The sequence below is a fragment of the Vipera berus genome (assembly GCF_964194415.1).
Source record: "Vipera berus genome assembly, chromosome: 1".
Lineage (NCBI taxonomy): Eukaryota > Metazoa > Chordata > Lepidosauria > Squamata > Viperidae > Vipera > Vipera berus.
Window position 1 is genome coordinate 264,734,943 of NC_138202.1, and position 23,694 is coordinate 264,758,636.

General features: G+C 35.0%; 1 protein-coding gene across 2 annotated transcripts in view; it reads left to right on the forward strand.

Annotated features, from left to right (window-relative positions):
- Nucleotides 1-23,694, forward strand: part of L3MBTL3 (L3MBTL histone methyl-lysine binding protein 3) — a 90,410-nt gene that overhangs the window by 32,524 nt on the left and 34,192 nt on the right. For both annotated transcript variants that reach the window (XM_081313819.1, XM_081313820.1), the window contains 11 exons: nt 3,393-3,522; nt 4,369-4,453; nt 6,856-6,947; nt 10,441-10,545; nt 11,144-11,279; nt 13,607-13,698; nt 15,319-15,470; nt 17,846-17,922; nt 19,517-19,602; nt 21,194-21,304; nt 22,891-23,005. In XM_081313819.1, the coding sequence (XP_081169945.1) occupies nt 3,393-3,522; nt 4,369-4,453; nt 6,856-6,947; nt 10,441-10,545; nt 11,144-11,279; nt 13,607-13,698; nt 15,319-15,470; nt 17,846-17,922; nt 19,517-19,602; nt 21,194-21,304; nt 22,891-23,005 (1,181 nt within the window). The remainder of the gene's footprint in view (nt 1-3,392; nt 3,523-4,368; nt 4,454-6,855; nt 6,948-10,440; nt 10,546-11,143; nt 11,280-13,606; nt 13,699-15,318; nt 15,471-17,845; nt 17,923-19,516; nt 19,603-21,193; nt 21,305-22,890; nt 23,006-23,694) is intronic.

Consider the following 23,694-nt stretch of genomic DNA (forward strand, 5'->3'; position numbering starts at 1 on the left):
TTTACATTTGCCAATACATATTTAGTTCCTAACCCTTTATTTTTTCCTCTAGCCATCGATAAACTAAGTCCCAAGTTTGATAATATTCCGTTTCTTCTTTTTTTTTTCAGTCTCAGAGTGTCTATCCATCTCCGCGCATTCTGATATTTTAAAATTATTTCTTCATCTGATGGTATTCCTTCATTTTTCCAATATTGCGCATATATAATTCTTGCCGCTGTTGTAATATGCAAAGTCAAATATATGCTTTGTTTACCAGTCTTTTCTGGCATTATACCTAATAAAAAAAAGTTCAGGTTTAAAATCTACGTGTTCTCCCAACATCTTTTCTAGCCAGGCATGTATCTTTTTCCAATAACTCTTTGCTTTGGCACATGTCCACCAAACATGGTAATAAGTGCCTGACTTCTGTTTGCATTTCCAACATCTGTCTCACATATTTTTAAACATTTTTGCTAGTCTTGCTGGTGGCAAATGCCATCTATAAAACGTTTTATATAAATTTTCTTTGTAGGAAGTTGACACTGTCAGTTTATAATTTCTTTCCCATAAATTTTGCCATTTTTCAAATTCTATTTTATATCCAATTTTTTTGCCCATCTTATAATTGTTTCTTTAACTTGTTCGCTTTCCATTTTCAAAGTTAATAAAAAATTAAAAAAATTATTAGTTTCTCATCAGAAGTTAACAATATCTTATCAAACAAAGTTTGCTCCTTAAGAAATTATACAATTTAACATCTTTATCATATCTAGTTTGCATTTGTAAATGTGCCCATCATGATAAATTGATTCCCTGATTTTCTATTTCTTGTTTAGATTTTAAATTCCCTTCAGAATTTAGAATATCTCTGTATGTCCAGATTTTTTCAAAGTCAACTAAATTTGGGTGTACAAATGCTTCCATTGTTGACAACCACCCTGGAATTTTCAGATATATTTTACATTTTATTTTCCCCCATGTTGTTAATAATGCATTTCTTATATAGTAATTTTGGAAGTATTTATGAATTTTATTTTCCCCGTACCATAAGAATTGTGAATTGTAAATCATGCCCCTCCAGATACAACAACCTTTTGTTTCTAAGAATTATCCATTCTTTTACCCATGTTAAAACAGTTGCTTGGTAATATGAAACGCACTCTGGTAAACCCAAACCTCCATTTTCCTTGGCATCTTGTAACATTTTCATCTTAGTTCTAGCTTTCTTTCCTTGCCAAATTTCAAAATTAATGAATTTAAATCTTCAAAGAATTTCTTCTCTGTTTGAATAAAAATAAGATTTTCAGTAATATATTCATTTTCACTGTAGCAATTCTTCCTAATAATAGCAATTGCAAGTTTTTCCATTTTTCCAATTCCACTCTTATTTGATTCAATAGCTTTGTATAGTTATCACACCCTGGACAGTATCTCTTTACTCTCCTACCATCGGGTAGGAGATATAGGAGTATAGCCGGCCGTACCAACAGGCTGAAGAACAGCTTTTCTCCATGGGCTATTAGGCTTTTGAATGGGAAATAATTTTATAAACTTTATGCATAATTGACTTGCAAGGCCGGTGCATTGTGCAATTAGCTCACATGGTGTAATAAGATGGAGGGTTTGTGTCACTGTAAGTTGGGGGTGGGGGCACGAAGGGAGGCTCAGCCAATCTCAATGTATACATGGTTGTACTTTGACAATAAAGGTTCATTCATTCATTGTTGAACATCTTGCTGTTAAGTATATTCACAGATATTTGACCTTTTAAACTATTTGTAATTCTATTTTTTCTGACATTTTTTTTGTTTATCTGAAAGATTTTTGACTATTACTTTAGTTTTTTCTGTTTATTTTCAGTCCTGCTAATTCTCCATACTGTTCTATCTTTCCCAGTAGTTTAAGAATCATCTCCAGAGGTTCTTCTAAAATAAATATCAAATCATCAGCAAATGCTTGTAACTTGTATAGTTCACCTTTTATTTCTAGTCCTTTAATTTCTGTATCTTGTCTAATATTTCTATTTAAAACTTCCAAGGTCAGAATAAATAACAGTGGAGATAATGGACATCCTTGCCTTGTACCTTTTCTTATCTCAAAATTCTCTGTATAATCTCCATTCACAATCACTTTCGCTGTTTGTTTATTGTATATTGTTTTAATCATATTTATAAAGTTTTGTGCAAAGTCCATTAATTTTAGTTGCTGAATCATAAATTGCCAGGAAACCTTATCAAATGCCTTTTGGGCATCTAAAAATATTAGTGCCAATCGTTTCCCTGAATGTTATTCATAATATTCCAATACATCCATTGTTATTCTTAAATTATTTTTAATTTGTCTCTTTGGTAAAAAAACAACAACAACACCATTTTGATCTGAATGTATAAATTCAGTTAAGAATCTTTTCAGTCTCTGCCATTATTGAAGTAAAAATTTTATAATCCACATTTAATAACTATATAGTTCTGCAATTTTTTATCTGTGTCAAGTCTGAACCTTCTTTTGATATTAAGGTAATATTTGCTTCTATCCATGTATTTGGGAGCTTAGCCTCCAACAAAATTCATTACAAGCATGTTTCAACGGTTCACTTAATATATCTTGTAAAGATTTATATAGCTCTGCTGGTAGTCCATCTGGCCCCGTCATTTTCTTGTGTTTTTGTCTTCTTATGGCCTCTGTTATTTCCATATTTCCACCACTCCTTCTAGGTTTTGATTTGCTTGTTCTAATTTTTCATTTTCTTGTATTAGTATTTCCATTTTTTTGTCAATATAATCTGATTTACCCTCCATTTTCTGAATTTTTTGTTCATTTTTAATAATCATTTGTTGGTGGGCTTCAAATTGTCTATATCCAACATTTGTTCATTTAATTTATCAAAATTACTTTTTGTCTCTTCATGGTTTCTTTGTATTGATTCTTGAATTAATTTCAATGTGGTTTGCATCTCATTTTTGGCAGTGCTTATTTTGTCACACTGCAACATTGTTTCAATAGATCCTTGGCTTGTTGGGCGAGCCCAGGGGTAGGCAACCTTGGCTTTTTTATGACTCATGGACTTCAACTCCCAGAATTCCTGAGCCAGCCGGCTCAGGAGTTGAAGTCTGGGAGTTGAAGTCCACGAGTCATAAAGGAGCCAAGGTTGCCTACCCCCTGGGCTAGATTTTCCAACAGAGGGTGCAGAGGAAGTTTTTTTTTCATAAGTCTAATGAGATTTGATTGCAGTCTTTCTATTATTCCACTTGACAGCATTCAAATTTGCTACTTCTTTCTTTTAAAATGCCCTTTTAAAGTATGTGCTTTGAGGAGAAATAGGAAAGGAAACGTTTGAAAGATGTGAAGTCTGTTTTGTGAATCATAACTTTTTCCTTGTATTAATTAATGCAATTTAATTCTCATTCTAGGGAATCAAAGGAGGAAAAAGATGTGTCCGAATGCAGTGATGAAGACTATTCTAAGGGCATTCAAAAGAGAAAAAGCAAATTGCCATCCAAAGGAGAGGTTATTGAAGAAAAGGATAAAGACAAGGAAACAGTTAGTATTTTTCAGTTAATAGTTCTAGATTAGGCAATTTCTTGTAGTTTTAATAACTGTTCAGTAATCCTTGCTTGTAAAACCTGTGTACTTTAAGCCTGTTGCCAATCATAATTTGTTCAGAGGTAGATTGAACAAATCATAAATGGAATACTATGTTTTAATCTAAATTTAACTGATTTGCCTTGTCTCATGAGATTTCTAGACTACGTGATATTTCAGCAGTCTCAAATCATTCTTCTCCCAATTTTATGAACTTGTTTTTTTATTTGAAATCTTATAAGATGTAAGTATATTGAAATCTTGTAAATTTCAACAATATCATGGCATTCCAATCATTTGATTGATAGAGCAACATTCATTTAATTTTGCCATTGACAAATATTGTGAATTCTTGCTGAATTGGATGTTGGAGCTGGGCTGGTTATATATATACTCTTCTGACTATTGCATTTATTTTCATGTAGACAGAATGAAAGAATAGTACACTGTATATCTGTTTTACAGTGTAGTCATTTTCTTACAGAGTCTTATAGAGAGTATATTAATATTCTCTCTTGTACTGAGAGAATAATTAGGAAAGTCTCGTATTGTAGTTCACTGTTAATATTGCAAATCAAAATTGAAGTTTATTCATACATTTAGTTTCCGGTGTACTTAAATTGTTCATCATACCATCTTCCTAGTTTAACACCACTCTGCAAGCTGGAACTTCATTCTCCATTGATTTTTACATGAACTGAATTCATATTTAAGTATTCAAAATAGAATCAGAACAGAAACTTCTGTGTTTGATCATTATAAATGATAATTATGTCTGCCACAATATTTAATTTTGCAATTTAGGAAGAGAACTCTGAAGGAAGAATACTGAGAGTATCTCAAAGAGCCACAAGGAAAAGGAAACGAGAGGTAGCAATTTTAAAACAAAGTAAGTTGATATATAAAAAGGTAAAGGTAAAGGTTCCCCCGCACATGCATGCTAGTCGTTTCCGACTCTAGGGGCCGGTGCTCATCTCCGTAGCAGAATAAAGTTTTCCTTCAGTTCCTCAAAAAACTTAAAATTTGTCTTGAGGTAAATGGATTGATTAAATGTATGATCAGAAGTGAACAACCATATTATATGAATGTGTGAATTTTATACAGTATATAATTTATACAGTTTGCAAATATCTTCTGGTCATTGATTTTTCATAATGCCACATGTGAACATTTCCATTGTATGTTTGGTCAATAAAATTGATATAGCCCCCATCCTCTGGAACATCATTCCCTCCCCATCCTGAGGTGAGGTTGGTCCCAACTCTGTTTTCCAGAAAGCCCTTAAAATAGGGGACGGCAACTGTGACAACTTTATGACCTGTGAACTTCAACTCCCTTGCTGGCATAGGAATTCGGGGAATTGAAGGCCACAATTTGTAGAAAGTTGCCATATTTGCCCACCCCTGCCTTCAGACATAGCTTTATCAACTAGTTTAGTGATACTATGATAGAGGGGAACCTGTTGGATAGCTATATGACAATTAATGGATGCACTCTGGTTTTATTTATTTTTATTTTTTATTTTATTTTAATTCCATTTATATCCCGCCCTTCTCCGAAGACTCAGGGCGGCTTACAAGTTTAGCAGTAGCCTTCATTCTATGTATATGCCTGCTTATTAGGGCTTTCACACACACCCCAAGCGGCATTATTACAAAGTCAGCTTATTGCCCCCAACAATCTGGGTCCTCATTTTACCTACCTCGGAAGGATGGAAGGCTGAGTCAACCTTGAGCCTGGTGGGATGCGAACCTGCACTAATTGCAGGCAGCTGGTGTTACTTAAGGAGGCATTATGCCATTGCTTTTTTAAATTTAATTTATCTTGTTTTTATTTTAATTTAAATTGATTGTTTTCAATCAGTTTTTATACATTTGTGATTATTACATATGCTGCTCAGCGTCACTAAATGGGATGGACCAGTGGTGGGATTCAAATATGTGAACAACCGGTTCTCTGTGTGGATGCCGCTTCTGGAAGTCCATTCTGGGCCTGGGCAACAAAAAATTAGCTAACAGTTCTGTCAAAGTGGTACAAACTGGCTAAATTCCACCACTGGAATGGACAGCTATGCAAATACTAAATTAAATAAGTAATTAAATGAATGTACTATTATTTTATATTAAGTTAATAATATCACCTTATTATAATAGCTATGCTGTACATGGCAAAACATTCAGTATTTTGTAAAAGAAAAAAATGGAAGAGCATCATCCTTCAAGTGCTTACATTTTATTGTTTTATTAAAAGCTTCAAATATTCTGTCTTTAATGTTCCCCATTCCATAGGAGAGTTTAAAGCAGATGTATAAACAAAATTAAGACAATACTCTTCCCTGAACACTGACGGGGTTTTTTGTTCCGCATAGATGAAATTGTTCAACTAATTTTTGGGAACATGTAGAAAATTAAGTATTGCATATTTTAAAAAGTGACAGATCCAGAGTGTTAACCAAGTAGTAAAATGCTACCGTATCACTGTGGAGCTAGTTTCCTAAAAGAGTGAATATGCTTCTTTAAGGAAAATAATAAGATTAGGCAGTATTAGTTACCTGTAAGCTGATCTCTAATTTTCACTTTGATGGTAACCATCTACTATCTCTGCTGTCTTAATTAACAGCAAGCTGTTGCCATGCTGTTCACACAGATAGAGGTAGTCCTCAATTTACAACCACAATTGAACCCAAAATTTCTGTTGTTGAGACATTTGTTAAGTATATTTTGTTCCATTTTACAACTTCTCTTGCCACAGTTGTTAAGTGAATCACCACGGTTGATAAGTTAGTAACACGGTTGTTAAGTAAATCTGGCTTTCCCCATGGATTTTGTTTGTCAAAAGGTTGCAAAAGGTGATCACATAACCTTGGGACACAGCAACGGTCATAAGTGTGAGTCAGTTGCCAGGCATCTGAATTTTGATCACAAGACCATGGGGATGCTGCAGCGGTCATGTGAAAAACAATCATGAGTCACATTTGTCAGTGGCGTTGTAACTTTGAACAGTCACTAAATGAACTGCTGTAAGTCGTGGACTACCTGTATAGTAACATTGTGTTACTAGATTTGAACTGTATGGGATGATATTACCATATTTACCCAGTAGTAATACAAGAAACTTATTACCTATGAATGGGGCAGGGAAGAGAATCATCCTATACTTGCTGATAAGATGTTTTTCAGTAGTTTGAAAGCCAAAAAATGGACAGTTACCTGAGTGCAGATAACAGCTTACACAAGCTGTGACTAGATTTTATTTTCTAATTTCTTTAACTGCTTCGATTTCTAATTTCAGCTTTAATGTCAAAGGGAAAGAAAGCGTGGAGTTGGTCTTCATATTTGGAAGAAGAAAAGGCTACAGCAGCACCTCCTAAGATTTTTAAAGAGGTAAGCTCCCCTGTAAATTCCTAACTGATTAACTTTGCTAGCTAAGCGTCTTTTAAATAAATGTGAACTTAAAATTTTGACATGGCTGATAAAGGTTATGTTGGTTCCCTTACTTATGAAAGGCAGTTTACAGATGTTACTATGTTTATATATAATAACTGATGTAGATATCACCCCAGATGTTGTTCTGTTATAGATACCTGCATATAAGTGGGCAGGTTTTCATAGTGACAATGTAGTTCTGGAGTTCTAGTTGAATTATATTTTAACCCTTCTAAACATTTTTTTTTAAAAGCAGCGGAAAACTTGTTTTTCCCAGCAGGAATGTTGATGTTAATTTAGCTAAGCATGCTTCTGCCTCAGTTTAAAACTGAATTGTTTGAATTGTTATTTCATATTTCCTTGTATTTTTTTATACTGATTGATATATTTTAAGATTTATTTATTTATTTTAATTCCATTTATATCCCGCCCTTCTCCGAAGACTCAGGGCGGCTTACAAGCTTAGCAGTAGCCTTCATTCTATGTATATGCCTGCTTATTAGGGCTTTCACACACACCCCAAGCGGCATTATTACAAAGTCAGCTTAATTGCCCCCAACAATCTGGGTCCTCATTTTACCTACCTGGGAAGGATGGAAGGCTGAGTCAACCTTGAGCCTGGTGGGATGCGAACCTGCACTAATTGCAGGCAGCTGGTGTTACTTAAGGAGGCATTAGCCCACTGCTCCCCCAAGGCTCTGTATGCTACTAAGTGCCCAATTCCAAAACATTGCAATAAGAATTCGTTGGTATTACTGCTGGCAGCCTGAAATGTGAGCGCTAGCTGTATGTATTTGTGCTTGGTTTCGGTTTGTACACTGGTGAAGATACGTTTTTAACCTGTTTTCCGCACTCCAAATTCTGGGATAGGGTTAGGTATGTCCATTTGGAATAAATTGTCTCTTTTGGTTATAGGTTTTTTGGTTCACACATTGTTTATTCTTTTTTGCTTTATTTTAGCAATTGGTTTTTTTTTAAAAAAAAAATGCATGCAGCTTAGAGTCAGTAATGAGTTAGAGGAGGGACTTATATATCTAAAATATATACAAAAATAATTGGAGCACATAATATGAACAATCCTAAATAGAAAAGAAACCTTTCAATAGTTGTAATAGATAATAGTTAATGGCTTTTCAAATTGACATTATGTAAAATATTTTTGTATAGACTAAAATTAAAGATTGTGTCAGTGAAACAAACATAAATCTCATAATTTTACAGGGAGTTAAATCATTCTAGATGTCATTCTGGCATACAAAAACAGTGCTCTTTATATGCAACATTTCTTTGCCTCTTTTTTTCACACTGAATCCATTCCTGGTATTCTTCCAATGTATATATACAGTAGATCAGACATGTCAAACACAAGGCCTGGGGGCCGGATGCGGCCCGCGAAGTGGTTTCATGCGGCCCGCGAAGCCATCCTGGAAACAGTGAGGGAACGGCTCCCACTGCCTTGGCCCTGGCCCAGAGACCCTCCTCCTGCCAGAGACCCTCAGATCTGTCCCACTCCTGCCCAGGCCCCCATAGGCACCTTTGATGCGACTGATGTAGAGCTGGCCATGCCCATCCAGTAGGCCATACGCACTCTAGCCACGCCCACCCAGCAGGCCACACCCACCCAGACCATACCCACCCGGCCCCCTGAGGGCAACCGCAATGCTGATGCGGCCCTCAATGAAATTGAGTTTGACACCCCTGCAGTAGATGCTGTTATTTTTATTATTTTATTTTATTTTAATTCCATTTATATCCCGCCCTTCTCCGAAGACTCAGGGCGGCTTACAAGCTTAGCAGTAGCCTTCATTCTATGTATATGCCTGCTTATTAGGGCTTTCACACCTACAGTGTGGATGCTGTGAAAATAGTAAGTTATTATGGAGCAAATTTAATAAGAATTACAAGAAGGACTGCACAAAAATCTACAATACTGTATACCGCTTAAGTTGAATGCATATGGATCCTGTGTACTTTGACAGGATCAGTGGTTATAGTCTTGATTACTAGCAACCTCTGGTGAGAAGCTTCAGTTGATGTAACTGTACATCAATAATTTTATTGGAGTAATCCTAATTAACCACAGTTATTGTTGTTAATAATAGTCATTAAAGTAGACAAAAAGGAGTGGTGAGACTTGGGTTCCTAGGAAAGGATTAACATAAAAGTTGTGTATAATCTTAACAGTACTTCCTCTGCCCCCTCCCCTCCCTGACATTCATAGACACACATTGCTTCTTAATTGTGGTTTCTTTTGCCTGGAGCATTGACTTGTTTTGCTGTATGTCAAGCAGTTTCAAAGAGTAAAACAATACGCCTGTTGAAAACTCGCAAATCCTTTCATTCTTACACTTGTTTTAGTACAAGCAGTAATGCAAAATCCTGCTCGTAAAATTATTCTTTAAAGTAAATGTATAGATAATTGATTTTTGCATGGTTATATCTTCATGGCATAACTAGAAAAATCATTGTGGAAGAAGCAGATACTTTTCACAAACCAGAATTTTTGAACTTCATATAAGAAATTTGTCAAACTCTTGGTATTAAAATTAGCACAGTGGTAGAAAAACCTTCGCAATAAATACCAGCCACTGAAGAGGATCCAAAAAGTCAATTACTTTTCAAAGCTAGCAGGTTACTATCAGTCATTAGGGGTTTTTTTTTGGTATCCTGATGAACTAAGAATAAGAACTACTAGGTTACATAGGTCTTAAAAGAGAATGTTGATTACCAACAGTTTGACAAGGTGTATTTGTTAATAGGAGATGTCAATAGAATTACTTTACAACGATTAAAGGAAATGATAACAGAAAGGAAGACAATTAGTATCCTTCATTGTATGAAAACATAGAGATGCATTTTTTGAAAGGAAGCTTACTTATATATGACTTACACGAAGTCTCTTAATTGTTATTCCAACAAGCAATTCCTAAGCTTTGCTGCAGAGAGAGATAAGGAAGCACAGCTCTACTCATCCTTGTATTTACAGTCTCTGCTTAAGGCACAAACTCTAAAATCAATTAGAAACTAAAAGGTGTAACTGACATAGTAAAGAAAACCCCATTCTTAAAGGTCATGCAAAGACATATATGCAATATTGTATTGTATAATGAAGCATATGATGACATAATTACTTAACCTAAGTTCAAAATACAACTCGCACTGCAGGAATGTAAAAGATGAGAGAGGAATTACACAGAGCCATTAATCTGGAAATATATTAACATATTTATTACTTAGGAAATGCATAATGTACTTTATATTGAAGATTTTGATCTAATTTATACCCATATAGCTTTTCTTGAAAAATGGAGGTGGGGAAAAAAGTTTCATTAGCTGGCATCAATATGGAAGATCTGGATTTTCTTCTTAAATGAAAAAAATAAGGTATCTAGATATCTTGGTGTAGTTTAGAAATGCTTATGTTAAATAAAACTTGATGTTTTACTTCTAGTACCAGTCCTTCCCATACAACAAAAATGGATTCAAAGTTGGAATGAAACTAGAAGGAGTGGATCCTGAGCATCAGTCAATGTACTGTGTGCTTACAGTAGGAGAGGTGAGTGACAGGTGATCCATTTGTATTGAAAACAAATTATAGTAAGCAATAAGAAAATAACTGCACCCCATCATTTAGAGCCAGGTAACATAGAATTATAAACTATAAATATAAGAAGAGCTTCGTTGCGCCAAATCAAACATTGAGTGTAGTCCAACATCTTGTTTCCCACAATGGGGAACTGTTTGAGATTCATGTCCCTGTAATAATGATAATGGCTATTGTTTTGCTTAGGTACCTTCAAAGTCATACTTTCTGGTACTTCTGTAAAGCTTTTTAATTTTTCTAAATTTTTCTAAATTTGTAACCATTGCATCTTTTATTAAATGTTGCACGATTCAACTTCATTGATTAGACCTAGGTTCTAATATTTACTTACAATGTTCCTTTGGATTATAGCTGGAAAGAAATATTGGATTTTTACTTATAAACTATGTATATGTTGAATGAAACTTGATAAAGATGTGATAGGTTTGCACTACTTTATTGAATGATTATGCAGTCTAAAGTTTGTTTGAGAATTGTCCCCCTATTCAATAATTGAATCTCTAAGGCCCATGATTAGATATACTTCTATTTTTATATACTATGATTTTAGATTTGTGGCTACAGAATTCGACTTCATTTTGATGAATATCCAGACTGTTACGATTTTTGGCTGAATGCTGATTCTTCAGATATTCACCCTGTTGGGTGGTGTGAGAAAACCGGGCATAAACTTCATCCACCAAAAGGTACTACATTATCCATAAACATTTTATGTCCTTTTTTATTGTGTTAAGGCAGCATAGTTACACTTTTTTAGTGAGAGACTTAGGAATCTACAAGTAAAAATTTATAGTGGCTATAGTAAAAAAAGTAGTATATATTTTCATTTCATGTTTTCTTACATTATAGATTATAAGTGAATTCCGAAACATTTAAATTCCAGGATCTGAAAAAAATCTGTATTTTTTTAATGTTTTTTATGCTTTGACCAATAGTTTAATGGTTGAATTACACTGTATTCTCGAAAGGAAACCTCATGAAGAACTTTTAATAACTACATCAGTTTAATTCTTCAGCTCTGACTGGATGGTGAAGAATGGAAGGATTTATACTCCTTGCAGAAACCCTTCCATTCCCCACCATCCAGTCAGAGCTGAAGAAGCTTCTTGGATGAGAAGCGAAATGTCTTCAAAGAAAAACAAGAAAGTCTAGTTGCCTTGTGAAAAAGCACCTTTGGGATAACTATGACCTGGATGATTGAGAAACTCCATAGATATGTGATAGATCACACAAGACTCATAAATGAATGCTTTCTCCTTCTATGACGCTCTTCAATTTTTAGCATCTAATTCTAGCATTGATAGCAATTCCATTTTCTTTTGCCACTGCAAAAGACATTTTCTGAGGTGTATTTCTAATATTGATATAATTCCCTGTTCTTGCTTGGTATTGCTTTCATGATAACTGACAAATATTTCTGTGTGTGTGTGTGTGTGTGTGTGTGTGTGTGTGTGTAAAACACACACAGAGGAATTTTTGGTTGCACTCATCTCCTCTATTCGTATAGATCCTATGTTTTATCTCAAGAAGGTAAGCCTGCATTGTGATCTCTCACCTTGCTCCCTAAAGTGGCATCTTACTTTTGCCTCAGTGAAACTATTCTTTCTCTCCTATTCTATACTGAATTTGGAATTGGATTGTTCTTTTCACTTTTGTCTGTCACGTCTTGGCTTTTTGTGCACTCATAATAACTTCTCACACAACATTGTAGTTATTTGTTTACTCTTTGGGAAAAAGAAAGATTTCTATTTCCTCTTAGCAATTTTATCACTGGATTAAGGACATCAATTATTAACTGGCAACCCTCTTGCTTGTTAATGTTTATGGAGTCACTGTATTATCCATTCTGGTTGGAGAGTGAGACATTGGCACCAGCTCCAAGTAAGATTTGCTGTTCATCTACAGTTGCTTACCTGTAATTGCCATCCCTAAAAATAGGTCACCTCTGCATTCACAGCATCCTTGAACCATCCTTTCTGCAGGTGTTTACATTCCTACTGTAAGTCCAATACTAGATGGGAATGCAGATGTCTTTGTGCAGATTGCCACCAACATTTTTATAACTGTAGAATGTTCTAGAGAAGGCTACAGCGTAGGCATAACACTCATAGAATTCATTTTAAAAAAACACCACAGTCGGGTAAGCATCTGGTTCTTTGTACATTACTTCCATTGGAAATGTTTTTGCAAGTAATATCCCAAAAAAGCTTGGATTTAATTGAGGAAAATAAGCATATTAGGTGCAATGTCATCTTTAGCAAGAGGACAACTTCAACTTTGAATACATTTGGTCCATACTTCCATACTGGTTAGAGATACTTCTTTATTTCTCTTAATGCAAACAGGTTTCTCTAGGACAGATCACAAAATCAAAACCAGAAAAATAGAGGGGTGTTTGGTAACAGCATGCAATAGTTTGTTATTGATCTTTAAAAATTGTTTGGATATCATAGATATTTTTTTTACATGTAATGCTTAAGCTATGTTATGTCACTATATTCAACCTTGCACTAATTCAGAATTTTTTTGTTGGCAAGCTGTTTATCCCCCCTTTTCTTTTTTTGCTTTTGTGGACATAGTTCCAATGAAATTATCAAATATAGTTCATATTGTACCTTTATAATTTAGGATTGCAGACTTTTGCTATTTTCACTTCATAAATGATAAAATATTAGACTTGCTAGTTACAAGAACTAGCCAACTTTCAGTGTGTATTATTGGCAAATACTGCTTTTGTACCTCACTTGTGTTAGAAAAGAGATATTCGTAACTTCTGAAGGCGGGCTAGTGCTTTTGGAATTTTCAGTTTTTACTGACTGATCTTGTTTTTAAATTACTATGGTGCCTGTAATTATATTCTCAAGGGGCTTTCAAAAGTTAAATGTCTTCTGTTTGTTCTTGAAATGGACAGTTTGGCAGACACTGAATGGTGATACTGACAGAAACAGGTGCAATTAAAGTTAAGTGCACTTCAAATTTTAAAAAATGCTTTATTCTTCTTTATGGTTTCCAGGTTATAAAGAAGATGAATTTAATTGGCCTGCATATCTGAAAAAATGTAAAGCTCAGGCTGCTCCTAAATCCTTGTTTGAAAACCAAAACGCAGTAAGTTTTTTCCTTATATTTATCTCTTGTGTTCACATTAGCATTTGTGTAATATATTGATATACCCAATCTAGTTAAAAAATGTAATGGATTTTATCAATGTAATAAATCAACTCCTTATAGTAAATTTATATAATAAATTTGTACATGTTCAGTACCTATCTCTTTACTTATTTTCAGGAGATATTTTTTCTATTTTCTATATCTTTTTTCTTTGCCTCTTAATGTTAATTTAATTATTTGAAAGTGTTTGTTAAAAGCTTTAAATTTTGGTTATTTTTTTTTTAAAAAAACTCATTACAATAGTATTTTCCTATATGGGTAGAAGAGGGTAGCCACTAAATTCTGATTTGCATGCCTTTTTATTAAAATTTTTAAAAGAATATGAAATCTAAGAAAAACTATTATAAAGTAAAGGAAAAAAGAGGAAAGTGCAGAATTTGCCAGCTTGATCTAAGGTATCAAGCTAGAAAACAGAGACTGCGAGTTCTAATCCTGCCTTAGATATGAAAATGGCTAGGTGAATAATTTTAATAATATCAAGTCTGAGTAAGAATTAATGTGATCTTGTAAGGTTTACGTGAAGGAAACATTATCAAAGGTTTTTCCACATCCTTTTTTGACTGGATGACACCCGCTGTGTTTCTTTCAGTATTGATGTAAATTAAATGTTAAAAAAAGTTGGTGTAGGGGATTACAAAATGGATGAGACAGAAATAAAAGAAGTCTGAATTCAAATTTGTTTTGAAATAATCCAGCCATTTGTTTTAGGAAATAAGAGTTTATCTTATTCCCAAGACAATGTGATACAAGATATAAGATACACCTTTAATACATGGTCACACATCACTGACTTCACAGAAGTCCTAATGTGACTGAGTGATTACATATTCGCTGTCAGGCACAAGAAGCCAGGAACAGGAGTAGAGTTCAAAACACTAAAATTTTATTTTATTCCACCTATATACAAGAATCTGATCTACCAATTTGGCACTAGATAAAGACCGGCAGAATTCACAGAAGGCTGGATTGAGCTCCCTTATGGGAATGTAATGATTGTATGTTTTATGTCATAATAAGCTAGGAAAGACCAATTTATTTTGAAAAGTCTGTGAAAAGTTACTCAGTTTTAACAGTATATCGTGTGGTAAGATGGGCAGTCAGTAAAATAAAATAATGAAATAAAATAGATAATTTAGAACTTTTTTTAAAAAAAAGTTCAAAATTATGCAATGTCAGAAGAATTTGAGGATGTAGAGCAGAGTTCTCCAACTTTTCCAGCTTTGTGGACCTGCTGGGTGTGGAGAGGGGCTGGTTACGGACAAACGGCCTGCAAGTCTGCACAAATGGAGCTTGCACACATATGCTCACCCGCTACTCGTGCAAATGGAGATGTGCGTGCTTCTGTGGTCCAATTCAAAATGGCTCACAGCCCAGGGATTGGGGATCCCTGATGTAGATAGAGTTTTTTTAAAAAATTAATCTGCAGTGTTATGTTTTGTGTTTGGTTTTCTATTGATCTGCAGTTTCCTGTTTTCTTTTGTTTTACGCTGTCTCGCCTTATGCGGTTCAATAACCAACTTTCTACTCAACATTATTTTTGAACTTCTCTTTGATTAGACTGTGATCCCATCAGGATTTCGAGTAGGGATGAAGCTTGAAGCAGTAGACAAAAAGAACCCTGCTTTCATATGTGTTGCTACAGTAACTGACATTGTGGACAACCGTTTCCTGGTTCATTTTGACAACTGGGATGAAAGCTATGACTACTGGTAGGAGTGTTTTGATGATAGAATTTTAGAGATACTACTCTTTTTCCCCCCTCTGGCTTACATTGTCATTTTTCTATTTAATTAGGATGATCAGATTTTTTTTAAAAAAAATCATTTCTCCTCTAGAATAATTTTATATGTTACAGACCCCCTTAAAGAGATGTAGCTGTTGGTAGCAGTGTAAAGAATAAAAGTGATAATAAAGTGAAACTCAGAAAGAAAAATAATCTGAAAGTGAGAAAAAAAGTTACAGGCTAGAATACAAGAAAATATACTTGAGGTCAGAGGAAAGTTTTTGAAAACCTTTATGTGGTCCTCCTTGGGTTAGGAATTAAGGTGTGGAAAGGCAGAAACATAAAAATAATGAAGCCGCTGACTTCTGCAGTCTGCCAATGAAGCCTCCTTCATTGTTATGTGAAAAGTGGTGAGACCCACAGAGCCTTCTTGAATATGATGGGTAGACAACAACTTAGAGTCGTTTCTGCTCAAGTTCAGATCCACCTGGTAACTCATGGGTTGGCACAGTCTCACAAGTCCTTAATATAACATTGTGATAGCTGGAGAACTCTTGAGAGGCTTCCAAGGTAAAGCTTTGAAAGGACAAAGACTTCATGGAAAACTATATTGTAACTATATTGTAACTCCAAAAATACAAACAACTAGCTTATAATTTAAAGACTAAGCCCTGCACCCTTAATGAATGAGGAGAGAAATAGAATTATTTTCAAGAGCCAATTAAAATCTAGGATAAATAGAACCATGCTTATTTCTCTAGGACAGACATGTCAAACTCGCGACACGTATCGGGATAGTTTTGCCATTGCCAGCAATGGGGTGGGCGCGGCTTTGCCGTGATGTATCTGGCCTGCGGGCCGGCAGTTTGACACCCCTGCTTTAGGAGAACCCTATTATGGCAGTAAACCTGATAAGCTGGCTCTTTAAAAACTGCAATGGCACCATGAATGAACTCAACAGAAAATATTCATATTGTGCCATTAATGCTTAAATTTATATTTGCGAATAGCCTTCCTATTCTCTTCTTCACATTCTTCTCCCTATCTACGAGTACTTTTTCTGTAGTTTATCCATTCAAATTCCTTTTATTCTGCCACAATTCTCTCCCTCAAACTAACGAAAAGAACCTTTAGATTTTGGTGACTTGGACACAAATAAAAAATAGCTGCCAGAAAATAACTGCCTGTTCATAATTTGTAATTAATGTATGAGTTTAATTCAATCTTGCATATAACTATATTCCTGATTGTGAATATATAGATCTCCAAAGTCAAGGGTCATTTGTCCTGTTCCAACTTACTCTGCTTCTTTGCAGGCTGCAAGAGAAGAGAGCTTTCTCTCTTGGGTGCAGCCTACAGAATATTCAACAAATAGGCATTTTATTTTTAAGGCAATATCTCCCATAAGTCAGAGAGAGGCAAAAACAAAAAAGAAAACCTTTGTCAAGGATTTTTCTTTTAACCTTTGGGAGATAAAAAGTGGATTGCTAATCAGACTGCTTCCATTAACACAAAACATGTATGACTTACAAAGTTCCTCATCTGAACGCTAGATGGGGCTATAAGATGATCGGTATATTATAAGATGGATATCTGATCCTATTAAATAGAAACTAACAAAAATATTTAGTTGAACTATCCCAATTTTTAAAAATGAACAGTAGCATGGGTAATAGAAAAACACAAGCAGAATTTTTTTGTTTACTAATACAGTAATAATATTTTTTTTAAAAAGCAAACTATTAGAATTAGTATTTTGCATATAGTTTACTATTTTATTGTATTTATTTCTATGTCTCATTATTTTATTAACTTGTATCTACCCTAGGACATAGCTTTTTATAGAACAAAGACAGGTAACATAATGCAATTTTAATATTCATTTTTCACCTCTCTGTATACTTAAGGTAATTACTAGTGTCTAAAAGATGTTTATGTAATACAATAAATATAGTAACAAAATTCAGTAACAATAAAATAACTATAAATTAGTTTTAAATAATAAAAATATTCAGATGCATCCAGTAATGTATTAAGCATCCATACAGGGCATTCTTTCTGGATTAGAAACTTTAAAAGTATAATTTTGTTTGTTAAATTGTCTTAGGCCAAATGTTTTTATTAGAAAATATATATTTCAGCTTTTCCTAAATATGTTCACACACTCTCTCTCTCTCTCTCTCTGAAAAAAGCATTTGAATAGCATAATGAATTTACCGGTATTCAGTGTCCTCATTTAACAAGCAGTCCAGATGTTCATGTGTGCCCCCACTGGCCTTGAATTGTAATAGAAAAAAATCTTAATTGCAGTTAAGATATTTATAGGAGAGGTACACAATTAATACAATATCTTTCCTGCAGGTGTGAAGCAGCTAGTCCACATATTCATCCCGTTGGATGGTGTAAAGAACATAGAAAAACACTTGTAATTCCTCCAGGTCTGTATAAGATAGTATAACTTTACTTATTTATTTCACTTGTTTAATATTTATAATGAGAAATTATTAGTGTGCCAAAATTTAAAATCTCTCAATTTAAGACTGAGTTAGGTAAAAACAAATACGAATTTATGATTGGATTTTACGATTGGACAAGGTAGTTTCACATGCATTTTGGATAAAGGTTCAGTAAAAAAGAAATGATTTTTAATTCCATGCAGAACTTACATGAATGAGAAGTTCATATGAACAAATGATATATGAAAAAAGGGAAAAAGTTACCAGGCAAATACTAGTAATTACAAACAATATAGATTTTGAATAACATTTTGTAGCTATAAAATTAGAATGCAAATCTACTTGTTGAACAACCTTTACATAAGCTATAAATATTTAACCTGTAAGTGAAATAATTGTAGTTTCTCAGGAACCAACTCTATAATTTAGCCCACTCAGTGGTGGAATTCATTGCCATACTATGAGTCACTTGGAAAGGTAATACATTGAAAAGTGTTATCTATTAACAAGAGACATTTTATCAACAGAGGAAAATTAAAATCTGCCTTCTAGCATTAACAACTTTTCTCCCATTATAGCATTTATTGCAAACTTATATTAACATTTATATACAGTCTTCACAGAAATTTTGTTCAGTTGAGCTTTGCTAGGAAATTGCTTTACCTATGGATACCTGTATTTAAAAGACATGTATCTGTGCGGATGGCCTCCACCTACAGACTGCGGTTGGGACCTGCAACTTGTTGCTAAGAGACTCAGTTGCAAAGTGACATGTCATGTGATCATACCAACTTACGGTGTCAGTCCCACACAGGTCATTAAGCAAATTATCATTGATCATTAAGTGATCATGGCTTGTGACTTCCGGCTAGTTTGCCCATTGACTTTGCTTATGAGAAGCCAGCAGGTCAAAAAATTGTAAAACTATCTAATGGTTGTACAGAATTTTGCAGTCCAGATTTGAAAATCTTAATTGACTCCACTTAAAAAAAAACTTTGTAGAGTACTTTGCAGTGAGAATATTTCTCCCTCCAGAGGTTAGTAGATGGCAATTCCTAGTGCTCCTCTGCATTGACTGACTGTGCAAGGAGTTGTGGAACACCCACTACAAGGCAGGGTGGCATTGTTTAGGCCAGGGATCTCCAACCCCCGGTTCGTGGACCGACACCAGTCCGCGGCATGCCAGAAACTGGTCCGTGCAAACAAGTGAAGCCCCATCTGCAGGTCTCAACCGCAGTCTGTAGGTGGAGGCCATCCGCACAGATACATGTCTTTTAAATACAGGTATCCATAGGTAAAGCAATTTCCTGGCAAAGCTCAACTGAACAAAATTTCTGTGAAGACTGTATATAAAAGTTAATATAAGTTTGTAATAAATGCTATAATGGCAGGCAGCACGCAAAAAAAAACACCCCTTCCGGTCCGCGAAGAACCCTCTCTCCATGGAATCGGTCCTTGTTACTCAAAAGGTTGGGGACCTTTTATTCCTTTTAACTGAATGAAGTCTGATGCACAGTGCTTTTAATAAATCTGATGCATGATATATTTAAATTTTGTATCATTATTTATCAATTAGACTATCCTCATGGCAAACATTTTTCTTGGGAAAAGTATTTGGAAGAAACCAGTTCCTTACCTGCACCTGCTAGGGCTTTTAAAGTGGTAAGAAGCATTTCATACTTACTCTGCTTATTATCTACCGCCACTATTGCTGCGGTGATTGATGTTAATATCTAAGCTTATGATCTTGTTGCTTTGACTTTAGATATATTTTTTCATTTTTAGAATTGAGCCGTAATTGATCTTCAAGCCAGATCCAACACCTTGACAATACCTAGATATTTAAGATATAAGACAATATCTTAACTATTATTTCTTCCCTTTTTATCCTTTAATGATATTTCATGAAAGGAGAGTTGAGGAAATTCACTACCTAAACATGGCTCATTTTCAGTGTACAGGTAGTTCTTGATTATGACCACAATTGAGCCCCAAATTTCTGTTGCTAAGCAAAACAGTTGTTAAGTGAGGTTTGCCCCACTATATGACCTTTCCTGCTACTGTTGTTAAGTGAATCATTCCAATTATTAAGTTAATAACACGGTTATTAAGTGAATCTGGCTTCCCCATTGACTTTGCTTGATAGAAAGTTGCAAAAGGTGATCACATGACCCTGGGACACAGCAATGGTCATAAATACATGCTAATTGCCAATTGTAACCATGGGGATTCTGCAACAGTCTTAAGTGCCAAAAACAGTCATAAGTCACTTTTTTCAGTGTCATCGTAACTTTGGTCACTAAATGAATGTTTGTAAGTTGAAGATTACTTGTGCCATTTTGCTTTCTGAACCAATACAAGAAAAAAGAAGATTTGTTAAATACTAGATACATAGTTTATTTTATTTTTATTTATTTACTTGGTTTAAAGGATTAAAAGCAATATTTTTTTAAAAAAAATGTATATTATAATTGCATAAATATTAACATAAAACTGGGAGAAATATTCAAAAGAATAAAACAGTTTCTTACTCCTGAGGGATACTTACAGTGAACCAGGCTCCATGGCTTGATGGCTTGACAATCAAAATTTTCACTAATTTCCTGAAAGCCATGAGGGAGTGGCTACTTTGGTGTTGGAGCTGATAGTTATTGATGGGAAGAGAACAACAACTGAGAAGGCATAATTGATGGTCCCTGAACATGGTAGCCTTTGATAGAGGGACACAATCTACTACATCTTATCAGGCAGACAGTTGTTACTAGGAGAAGGTGACAAGCCACAACCGGAAACTAACCAGGAGTAAAGGTGTTATATGGGTGCCATTGCTTGATTTATTCTATAATTGCTTGACCTATGTATTTTGGAACAATTGTAGTTTCGAAATGCTTCATGGGCACGTAGAGTGTATTCCAATATTGTAGTCCAATTGAGAACTCACTAATACATGAGTGACAATGAGTAATAACTCCCATTTCAGAAAAGGTCCCAATTGGGACACAAGGTTAAACTGCCAGGGCCCCCTTGGCCATAGTTACTACCTGTTTTTTAAGAGTCCAAAGGATCCCAAATTGTCAACCAACTTAATAATTTTATACAGTTAGTTAACATTTTATAGAATATCAGCATTGGTTCCTTTTGTGTGAAGTGCATGTGAGAGCAAGTTCTTCCAATGAATCCTATCCTGGGCATAGAACATTGTGGTATAAATAATAGATACAATTTAAACTAAAAGTACTTTCTTCTGTTGTAGAAACTTTCTCATGGATTTCAGAAGAATATGAAACTTGAAGCTGTTGACAAGAGGAATCCTGCGCTTATTAGAGTAGCTACTGTGGTTGAAACAGAAGACCACAGAATTAAAGTAATTTATATTCTTTTTCTTAATCTCTTGATTTTTAAATGGGAACATCTATTACCTGCTGAACAACTATAAATGGATAATACCTTATTACATATAACATTTCTCTGGTTTCTCTATTCACTTCATTGAATAGGAGGAACATATCTTTATCCTATTGAATTCATCCCTATTCAGTTAAAAGTCTAACAATTTTAAGTTCCATGATTAGATATGAAAGTGGTTTTTTTTATTTGTGGTGTGCTAATGATATATACTCACCAGTTTTAACAAAAAAAATTATCTGGAGTATAGTATGGTAGATTCCCTAAAGTGCACCAACGTAAGATCTTATTTCAGTTCTGTTTAATTTTGATAGGCTTTCAGTCAACATTGATGTTTAACTTTATGGGTATCTGTATTATGGGCAATCTTTTTGCAACAAAGAGTTGTATCATATAACAGTAAGCAGCATGTGAGGGGACTACAAGCTGTGATTAGACATGATGCTCTCACACATTCCCAAGGCACCCTATAAATTTGCATCCAAAATCTCCTATAAACACATAATCAAAACAAAATCACTTTCCATCTTTGTCAGTTTGCATGGATTGTGAGGTTTGCATCCTGTGGAGATACACATTACACTTTACTCCTAATTGCACTGTTAATTTGTGCTGTCAGTAGTTGAAGAAAGAATCAACTCTTTTCAGTGTTAATCCAGATGATTGTACCAGCTGTTTCCGCTGTTATACTAAAGTGAAGGAAGTGACACCTTGGCTTGTTAATTTGGTAAATTAACCATGGTTTGTGATTTCAGACCTACAAAGTCAATCAACATCATCTTGATTTTCTGGGGGGTGATAACCAGAATTTAATTTCTTGAGTACTTAGCTCATAATTACGGTATTATGATTAGGATAAATCATGATGACAGATCACAGTGATTAGGATACAGGGATTTCAGGATCTAAACATTTGATGCTTTACTTTGGAATAATTTGAGAACAATTTGGAACAGCTTAGTTAAGAGAAATTACAAGTAGTCCTTAATTTACCACTGGTAACTTAGTGTTCAAAATTACAACTGACTACCCAAGAGGTATTTATGATAGGTTTTGAAGTTCTGGGTCGTGGTTTTTGGGGTACCTGTATTTACAGCCATTTGCAGCATCCTGCAGTCACATGACCATGTTTTACTATGTTATTGCCAAAAACAAGCATTTAGTTCTGGGGTTTGGCCAAAACAACCCATAGTGAACCTTATACCATTTTTGATAAGCATTTGGCAGGCTCCAGAAAAGAAATGAACTGAGCTGCATTTAGCATTGGAAGCCAAACATCATGTGAAGATTGAATTTGGAAATGTTTTGAAGCTTGAGACATGTATTAATAATTTAAAGGACCTGTTAAAATATAACTGAAATTGTTATCTTGGTAAGGTAAATATAAAACCACCATAATTAGTACAAACATGATGTGCTTTTGTATCATTTGACACGGTTTTTCATAAATAATCCACTAATTATTTTTTTATAAGAAAAAGGAAGTAATCTGAGACTACAAGGGAAATCTTTTTAGTCTCAACATTCTATATCTTTATGTTTTAGATCCACTTTGATGGCTGGGATAGTATTTATGACTATTGGATTGATGCAGATAGCCCGGACATACATCCTGCAGGCTGGTGTGGAAAAACAGGACATCCTCTTCAGCCCCCTCTTAGTAAGATATAAAAATGCAAAAAATACAATAAATACTTAACCAGTCTGTTTTCTTCTGTGTTGACAAAATAATGTGCTGTGGCAGAGCCAAATTGTTTATTAATAATTCATAGAGCAGTGATGGCGAATCTTAGACACTGAGTACCCAAAAACTGCCCCCCTCTGCACCTGCTCTTCCCCCCATGCCCCTCCCCCCCTGCAGGGCCACCCACCGCCTCCACGGCCCACTGCAGCAGATTGCCCAGGCAGCCCTGCAGCACCATGGTGGCCACGCCCTCCGTTTGTGCCCGGCAGCATCATCTGCGCATGATGGGGCGCGAGGGCAGTGTCTTGTCCCCGCTGTCCTTGACTGCGCTGCTCTGCGCAGGCTGTGCCCGGGGGCAACTCTCCTCCGGGGCAGCTGCTGGTGAGGAGGTGGCCAGGGGGGAGGCAGGGCTGGGGTGACGGCGCGCATGCCCACAGAGAGGGCTCTGCGTGCCATCTCTGACATGCGTGCCATAGGTTTGCCACCACTGTCATAGAGTGAATGCTTGCAAGATCTATGGAAACCAATGGATACCTTGGGAAAGCCTGACAATTGAAGCCTCTTATAATTGTGGGTATTCTGATTTTCAAGAAGAGAAAATGTGTACATGTTGCAGGTGGATTTCTTCAAAGCTATAGAAATCATTGTTTTATCAATATTCACAT